This window comes from Podarcis tiliguerta (genome assembly GCF_965153285.1).
Source record: "Podarcis tiliguerta genome assembly, chromosome: 13".
Taxonomy (NCBI): Eukaryota; Metazoa; Chordata; class Lepidosauria; order Squamata; family Lacertidae; genus Podarcis; species Podarcis tiliguerta.
Window position 1 is genome coordinate 33688520 of NC_139546.1, and position 9515 is coordinate 33698034.

Genomic DNA, 9515 nt, shown 5'->3' on the forward strand with positions numbered 1-9515 from the left:
TGAACATGTTCAAAAAGTGCTGCATGCCAGGGAAGCTCTGCTCTCCATCTGCACATGCAAAGCCTGGATAAGCAAATGAAAGGAAATGTGACAAACACAATCAAAGTGTTTGCACATCTGCATTTGTACCTGTTTGCAGGTGAAGCTTTTTCTGCTCTTGCAAAATGGGCTAAATGTGCAACTTGCTGCTGGGTTGCACAATGGTTATGAAGACTTGCATGTGCAAATAGAAGAGATAAGCTCCGTGTCTCTGAAGTTTTGTTTCACAGAAGTGACTTCTACGTAGGAAACATCTGTGAAGCAATCCTCAGAATGTGCAAATTTGACTCTCATGCAAGTGCTGCCTGTGCCATTGAAAAGTGCACCTGGCAGCATGAGGAATGTGCACTTTTGCCCGTGCCGTTTTTCTCCCCCTCCTCATTCCCGTTGTGTGCATCAGTAAGCGTGCATCAGTTCCTTGCAAAATTAACCCCCTTTCTCATGCACACAAAGGAAGTGAACATTGCTCTTTGCCGCTTGCACAACCTGTCCTGCTTAGCATTTTCAGCGCGGTGTGATCAGGTCTCCGTGTCTTTCTCTGTCTCCAGCTCTGATTACCGCCTGAGACTGGCTGGGCATGTGAACTCCAGCGCCCCCCCGGAGGCAGGTCAGCCCTGCTCAATGCTTTCAATCCAATCTCAGCGTGTTGTGGCTTCTGCTCCTGGGGTGGGCTGCCTGGCAGATGGGAATCCTCAGGGCATCACACTCTGTGCAATAAGGTCCTTTTTCTCCACCCTGATCAGAGCTGAGTTGGGAGCACTTGTTCATGCAGGGATCCTCTGTGTAGTGGTGTTGAGATGCAGCTGTCTCCATGGTGGAGCAGCTCTTCCACATGCAGGTAAGCCTCACTGTAAGGCTTTCATGGGTAGAGAAACTGGGCCTTGCTTTGCAGTAGGTTTAGTGTGATACCCTGAAGAGAAGGCTGGCATATCTGTATTGCGTACTTTAAACATCCAGTAACATGCTAGTCTGGTAAACAGAGCATGCTGTATAGACACTGCTTATCTGCATGCATAACATAACACATTACATGGCATGTAGTATGCCACAGGCGTACGTGGTGGCATGTTTTCCATGTGCATGTTATGCAGCATAGTTTCTAAGACATCCTACTCCAACATACAGTGTGCTGCAGAAATGCACAGCACATATATTGACATGCCACAGACACACAGGGTCACAGATAGTGTGCTGTAAACGTGGTACACGAAGATTCACCGTATTCATAAATATGCATATACACCGTTTATAACTGTGCTACGTATTGGTCCAGCACAGCACATGCTTGCATTTGTGGTTCATGTGTTAACACACTAGCAACACATACTACGTGCATTCTGATAAGCAGGTCCACACACCCTACAGCAGGCTTCCACAACCCAGTAGATGCTGTTGGACTACATTTCCCAACATGCTTCACCACTGGCCATGCTGGCTGAGGCTATTGGGAGGTGTAGGCCAGCAGCATCTGGAAGGCAACAGATTGGGGAAGGCTGCACTGTGATACATGCTTGGCCACAGGCAGAATATGCAACCCCCGTTGATGTCATTTTTGCATACTGCTCCATCAGACATTCTGATTAAATGCATACTATTAATATCCGTACACATATCTGCTCTAGTTCACAGTCTGCATCGTACCCAGTACCATGTTGTTCCAACACATACATTTTATACATAGTTCATGCTACCAACATAACGCAGTCTGTTGTGACCTCCAAACCCATGCATACATATGTGATTACATGTTATTCAGCTCCGAGGTGTCCTTTATTATGTACTCCGATGGCAGATCAGTGACATGTAAGTATCTATTTATATCTATATTTGTTTTTGTGTATATAAGGTTTTCTTAGAGAGGCTCCAACTGTGTGTTGTCTGCACTGTAAACTGCAGTCCCTTCCCTTGGAAGCTGCTGTGACTGAACACACCACATGTAGTGATCACCTTCTGCCCCTAGGTGCCACGTAGGATGCCACGAGGGCACTTACCTGTCCCCTTTCCACACATAATATGCTAAGCAACTATGTTACAGTTCAAAACAGGCTCAATTCCCATGCATCTCGTCCCCCTGGCCTGTTTTAAGAGGAATGCGAGCACGGTGTACATGTTTTTGCTTGTGTTGCATGCCTAGCTTTGTGGGGAACCTATCTGTGAGCATGTAATGGGGGGCAGTGAGGATTTCTGCTTCCTAGGGAAACAGAGGAGAGATGTAGGAAAGGATATAGGGTGGAGCAGCAGGAAGCCAAGCTAGGATTCTCCAGAGAATGAAAAGCATATAGTCAGTTCCCCACAGTACAAGATCAGCTTATATGAAAGACTATTTGCTACTTTTTTTCTAATTATGTTTACAGAAAACCCACCACAATCTTTAAATGGCAATCATGTAAGCCAAGCCAGTATTATTATTGGCAATGCTAATTTCAGGAGGGGTTTTTTTTGGGGGGGGCAGTCCCTTGGGCAAGACATTCTCAGTGCTCTCATCAGCCAAACAGGCCCACTTTGTTCTGCTTGCCACTGTTCCCACTGCCCATTTCCTGGCCTCTCCCAATTCACAGCACTTTCTAGAGGGAAAGGGCAAAACATGCAGAGGTTACTGCAGAGGCATATAGAGGTTCTCCTCACCCATATAAGGTAGATGAACAGGCTGCATCAACAGCAGAGAGGAGGAACAGTCAGGCTAGGAGGCTCTGAGGGTCAACAGTGGCAACCCTTGACAGCAGCCCTAATTATTACGGCTGCAACATTTAATTGATTAATCAGGTAGGTTAACCAACTAAAGACAAGTATGGCTTTTTCGTCAAAATTATGATTTGGGTCGAACACAAATTCATTCAGATTTAATCAGCTAAGACTTCTTTAACTGAATAGTATCATAGAATCACAGAGCTGGAAGGGTTATCTAGTCTAACCCACTGCAGTGCAGGAATATTTTGCTCAATGTCGGGCTCAAATCCATGACTCTGAGATTAAGAGTCTCATGGTCTACTGACTGAGCTTTCCCAGCTGAGCTGTAGTCATTATTATTATTATTATTATTATTATTATTATTATTATTATTATTATCATCATCATCATCCCTGTATTATAGGATGAGAAGAAACAATGGCTTGCCAAGGCAGCTTCTTAACGGCCAAAATAGCCGTGATATTTAATGTGTCTTTTTGGATTTCAAAAATGCAAAACAGCCGCTACTGGGGGCAGGGGCGAATAATTATCAATATCATTACCAAGCAAGGAGGGAAAGTTTAACCTTTTCCTCCTTTGCTGTGGTCTTGACAAAAAGTGTTCCTTTGAAGCTGCTCTTTGCAGGAAGAAGAAACTGGGGCAAATGGGAGATTTCTTCACAGTGCGGTATAGTACCAGTTTCAGAGGCAGGATTCCCCCTCCCTCCACAGCTGCTGTGGTTCTAAACATGATCAGCTCCCTCCGGCTGATGCTAAGAGTTTTGTTTTGTTTTTTAAGGCTGAATGTTAAATGCAAAGAGGCATCCATTTAAGGTCACGTCTAGTGTGGCCCTCAGCAAGTTCAGTTTCAGCTAACAGCTCATGCTCTTCAAGACTGAGGCCACAGAGCTTCCAGTTAAGGAATGTTTTGGCTTAGAACTATGATTGTGGAATAATGTTTCCAAGGTCAACATGGAGGATCGAGCCTGAGACTGGTTGTAGAAGGTAACATTGATTTGGGAGATGGTCAAGAATCGTGCTATGAGAAGCAGGCAGGCACAGGCTGACTGACAGCGCAAGGAATCCAAACCAGGGTTGGCAGCTTTGAACAGCTTGGTGGGACTTCTTGTCAGCATGTGGCATCTGAAGCTTGCTGAACTGATAGCTACAACCCTGCCCTCTAGCAATCTAGAGCAGCAGTACTGGGGAACGGTTATAGTTCAGTGGTAGAGCACAAGCACTGTGTGCAGAACATGCCAGATTCAATTCCTTGAATTTCCAGGTGGCAAATCTGAGAAAGACGTTGGCCTGAAACCTTGGAGAGCTGCTGGCAATTAGAGTAAGACAGTGGCTATGTTTGAACATCAGCCAGCGGCTTCATAAACCTTCATAAATTTGGCTTAATGTCATTTAACAAGCTGGGATCTGCTCAGCCAAAATTATCTTGATTTGTTAATCACCATCAAGACTAGAGTTCCTTGCTTCAGACCTAACAAGGAACTTTTGGTAAAAGCAAAATCTTTGCCAAATCCCATGGCATGAAGGAAAGGTTGAAGGAGAAGCACCAGGCCACAGTGCGCAGCCACAGCTTCACTGAATGTATGAAGCCATCAACAAATCTCCAGATGTGGCCAGTGCTGAGCTAAGAGGACCAAGAATCTAGTATATCAGGCAAATGAAGTGTAGCAGAGGGCAGCTCCCTCCTCTAGCATGCTGCTATGGTTGCTAGTGCCAGAGTCCCTACTGTGAGAGAGTCAGGGCCTTAACTTGACCTGTGTTCCTCTTCCCCCGTTCACCCCTTTCACTTCTCTCCTTTCCCCACAGCGCTTCCAACAGGCTATGAGAAGTCCCACAGCCTGAACAGCATTGCTGGACTGCGCCTGTCTCCGGCGCCCACTCCTTTCGGCTCGCCTGGTTCCGTCCGACGTCCCCGCTCGCCCATCCCTTCCATCCTATAGAGACGCACCAGGGATGCTTGGGGTTAGCTTGTATGTTCGTTTATTTTTTAAAAAATATATAGAGAAGAAAAAGAAAAAAAATAAGGTAATGCCAAAAAAAAAAGGAAAAAGAAAACAAAGGCGATCAAATGCATTGGAACAAGTAAAACACAGGAGGCATCTCACAGGTGGTGTTGCACTAAAGTTTGCACTTTCTGGAGTGTCCATGAGAATCCCGAGGCCTGAAGCCTTCTGTTCCCGTGGCTATGGATCAAGAGTGGGGCTTAAATAATTTACCGGCGGGAGGGTGAATGCGGGGGGCTGGCTTGCTCAGAAAATCCAAATACGCCGAAGAGGAGGAGGTCACTGAGAGATGGACACTGCAGGAAAGGGGCTCTGGCCCTCCTCTCTGGGTTGCCTGCATTTCTCCCCCTCTTCAACCTCACTAGAGTGCACGATTTTTCTCTGGCCCTGGCTTTGCGCTTTATTTCTCTCCCTTTAGTGCTCTTCCCCTTTTCATCATCTTACTCAGGACTGCAATGAGCCATAGAGCTTAGTGACAAACTTCCTTGGACTTCTCTCTCTCTCTCTCTCTCTCTCTTTCTCTAACACTGTAATCTGTTTTCAGTCTACCCATCTCCATAAAACATCTTTCCAAGTGTCAAAACTATCCACACTTTAGATACCCATCCAGTCTTTCTCTCTGTCTCTTTCTCTCTCCCTCCTTCCTTACTGAGCAATTCTGGTTCTTTGAACACATGGACACTCCACAGTCTCCCTGGAGAAGGCCACCCCACCCATCTGCCTTTGGCCTTCTATTATCTTTCCTTGGAATTGTTCTCTTTTGTGCATGGATCTTCCATCAATCACAAGCAATAAGGTCAAGTGCTCCCTTCTGCCTGATGCATGATAATGACTTTCCTATGATGTAGATATTCCAAGAACACTCAAGTTCCTACAGATGAAGGAGCTGAGGGCAGGCATGGAAACCAGAATGTGGTTGGGGAGCAGGAAATTCCAGGATTTGACTGGGTCTGACGGAGAAAGCTTAAGAGACCCAGCCTTCTTCCTTCGCGTCTCCCCGCCCCACTTCTCTTCTGTTCCTTTTTTCGTTTTCCGCACACAGAAAACAAAACGATAATGGAGCACTCCTTGTTAAGGTGAGTGCTTTCACTGTGATTTTTTTCCTGATTCCATCCAAAGCTGGGATGGAGTGGCGCTTTGATCTGATTGCAAAAAAAAGGAGCGGGGAGAAATAAAGAGACTCAACAACAACAAAAATGAAATGCAGGAAAACAAAAATAAACCTATTTTTCAGCAGATATATATATATATAGAACAACAGGATCAGAACATTTGTTGGCGACCATGTGTGGGGAAATATTTCACCTGTAAGCTTCTCCTGGAGCAACAGAATATGGGGACACATTATTTAGCAGCAGAGTACGGGACATATTATTTTTCAAAGCAATGCTGCTGAGACAGACAAAATAAAAGCTTAAGGAATAGTGTCGCCGAGCTAAACTATTTAGAATCTGCATTTTCCAAGCCAGCATGTATTTGCATGTGATACTGTAAGCGACAATATTTAATGTTATATGCAAAAACAAAAGAAAAAACAACAACACAAAAAAAGAACAACTACAACAAGAGAGAGAGGTATACTTTCCTTCTGGACTTGCAATGCCCTGCAACAATAAAAATCACCAAATTTAGCCAGTGCCCACTCCCCTGACCTGTTCCCATCCCGCAAGGGGGTTGGAGGCACCACACATTGTAGGAGCCTGGTGTATCCTAAAGGGCTTTTTCCTTCCCTGGGTGTGGGATTATTGATGGCTGTAAGATGCCGGCAAAGAGAGCTCTCTGTCAAAAGCCTCATGTTTGTAAGAAAATGTTTATAAATCTGAAACAATGCAAGAGGGGGGAGAATGTTGTGCACACTGTCAACTCATATAAGTAAGCCCCAGAGGAATGACAGGACGCAGCAAGGCTGGCCTTTTATTATGTGAGTGTTCAGAGAGTTGGCCCAGCAGGACTGCAAAAAGCAGTGGTTTTGAAGGGTGGCCATGCTGAAAACAGGAAGTGAGAGATGCTCTGATGTGTTGCAAACTCCATACATAGAGGCATTCTCTGTAGCTGATGTATTTTGGTGAAGGAATTCTATTTTGTCAGTGGGGTATAATACAGAGTGGTATGTTCCCTTTGTAGATGTTCTGGAAGATGGGAATCTTCAGTGCCTCAGCTACCATTAAAAACTGGTTCCCCAAGCAATTAGCGGTTGTAAAAGAGAAAAAAACCAAACAGCAAAGCACCACCGCTTGTTTGAAAAGTATAGGACCAATCTGACTGAATATTTTTTTAGGTGTGTTAAGATTTGCAAATTTGCACAGCTCCAGTTTTTCCAATTCATGCACTTTTGAAAAATGTAAAACTATGTTTTGTAAGAGGCTTAGGAAACGAAGAGTGAACTGTTGGAAGATGTCTCCTTACAGCTTTTAAAGAGAATTCTTCAACTTGGAAGTAGTTCTGGAGCTTGACTGAGCCAGTGATGGAGGCAGGGTGACCCCTGTGGCAGCCAAAATATTTTGTGTGTGGTCTGAAAGTGAGCTTAATAGGGGAGGATTCTGTCCTCAACCTTGTTGCTTGTTCCATAAGCAGTCTTAAAAGTCGCTCTCTAGGAACAAATATTATGCGTAGCTGAAGTGATTGGTATCCCATAGTTCAATGCTGATCCTCTTGCTTCTTGTTGGCAGGCCTTGCATTCACAGGGTAAAGACATTCATATCCTTGATGGCTGATGTGTGATAGCCAGAGTTGCACAAAAACAAGCTATCTTGTGGTTATGAAATGGCAGCTGGTAGGCACTGGCCAAACTGATTTATACGTTAACCATTATTTACTCCATGTAAAGCCTGTGCTAAATGCATCACATCTTCATCAGCATCTGATTAGCCTTATGGAGTACAGAGCTGGTCTATTAAATGTTGACCTTAAAGGTCATAGATACCTTGTTGTCATTAAACTTATCAACACCAGTAGCTGCATATCATTGTGGTGGCCAAGTGATCAGCTCTCAGAGAGCTTAGAAACCTTTCCCCTTCCACCACTACACATTTGATAAAACATGTTTATTTGTTTATTTAAAATATTTCTGTCCCAACTTTCTATCTCTCCCAACAGGATGCCATGGCAGCTAACAAAAGTTAAAGTACCACTGTAAAAATTCAAGAGCAAGATATGTTAAAAGAACATGTAGTTCATTTCTCTTATGCTAACCAGACAGGAGCAAACTCATTTAGTTCAGACAGTGGGTGCTTAACCCATAGTCTGTGTCAAGCTATCCATAGTAAACAGTTACCAGTTCTTGACCAGTTGAAGAAGCTACCTACCATTCACATTTAAGATTAGATAAAATGACAAATACTCTTCTCTTATGCCTTCCATACTTTGGTTCTCGTAACTAGTAGAAGTTCAAAATCTCTTACTCATCATTGTAGCAGTATAAGTAGCCTGCTTTTTGTAGTTTAAGCTTATTACTCAAAGCATTTGGTCTGCTGTTGCCAAAGCTACATTTGTACCCATAAAGACTTTAGAAACTTTTGTGTTAAACGAGGAGCAATAAGACAAGCTAAAAGCAAACAGAAGAAGGCAACAGCATGCCCATTGAGAGAAGGACAGTGGAGACAAGACTTCATTCAGACAATCATATTTCAGCCAGATAAATCAAAATATGTATGAGGCTTGTGTCTGCACATGCAACCCCTTCCTCCATTCTCAGAGTATTGTAGTTAAACTTGGAAGCCTTCAATTATTAACTGTATTTTTCCATTTCATTTGAACCAAGACACTATCATTATCATGTTCAGGACAGGAAGGACCTTAAGTCACCTTCAGACTATGGTTTAAGATCCTGGCTTGTTCCAAGCCTGGTGACCATAGTTTCCCAGTTTAGATGAAATAGGAAATTGTGGTTGATTCACAATTTCATGGCTTATTGTGGCACACCAACAGTGCAAGAACAGAGGCAAAATGCTTGTATACATCTTGGCTTATTTAGCAGAGATATGATTGTCCAAAGTCAGCAGTGGCTATTTTATTAGACTTTTGTCTGCATTGTACCCAGTTGTAACATTTTTTCACAGTCCAAATTGATCAAAGGAGTTATCTCATGTGAAAGTAACTTCTTTTTAATGCCCATAAAATAGCTCTCTTATAGATATAACCAAGGGGCTTCTGGGACTGATTGGAGGGTGTGGGAAGTCAGCCAACTTGAGAATCAATGACAGTCATGTGAATGAACCAGTTCCCCATTATTCTGAACTTGGAAAATCAGGTTTGTTCTGTGGTTAGTTAAAAAAACCCAGGACCAAACTATGCTTTAAAATCCTGGTTTATTAACTACCTGTTTGTTAGGCAAAATCACAGATTCCCAAATTTGGAAATAATGGGGAACTGTAACTAGTTCAAAAGTGGAAGTTTTTATCTTCTTTTTGTGCATGCAGAAAATGAAGAGCGGGGAGGACTGGGTGTGCTAGCTTGAGCTTTGTGCAGGCTTGCTCTCATAACAACAAGCCATTGTTTGCTATCATACCTAGATCGGACATGGGAATGCATTTATGACAAATTATATCAGTTTATACCAATTAAACTCTCATAGCTCACAGGCACAAACACTCTTTCCTGGGAATTGCAGTTGATTGTAAGGTTATTGGAAATTCTGTGTTAAGAGATCCTTATAAATCTTCCTCCATCTCTCAGTGCTATTGTCCCTAGGTTTCTTGGGGAATATGAACGAATATTAAACCAGTTCAGGTCTGTGGGGTGAATGCTTAGTTTGTTTTGTTTTGTTTTTTGTTTTGTTTTAACATTTCAG

General features: G+C 43.4%; 1 protein-coding gene across 7 annotated transcripts in view; it reads left to right on the forward strand.

The window, feature by feature from the left end:
- LOC310663518 (voltage-gated potassium channel KCNC1-like) overlaps positions 1 to 6152 on the forward strand; it is a 51566-nt gene extending 45414 nt beyond the window's left edge. Inside the window, exons 7-8 of one of the 7 annotated variants that reach the window (XR_014504521.1) lie at positions 588 to 646; positions 4530 to 6152. Coding sequence is in view for 2 of the 7 variants with exons in the window: in XM_083411428.1 (XP_083267554.1) it covers positions 588 to 604 (17 nt within the window). In the remaining 5 variants the exon portion in view is untranslated. Of the gene's footprint in view, positions 1 to 587; positions 647 to 1795; positions 1815 to 4529 lie in introns of those variants that run through there. The other 6 variants (XR_014504522.1, XR_014504523.1, XM_083411428.1 and 3 more) reach the window with 6 other exon arrangements.
- Positions 6153 to 9515: the final 3363 nt, after the last annotated feature.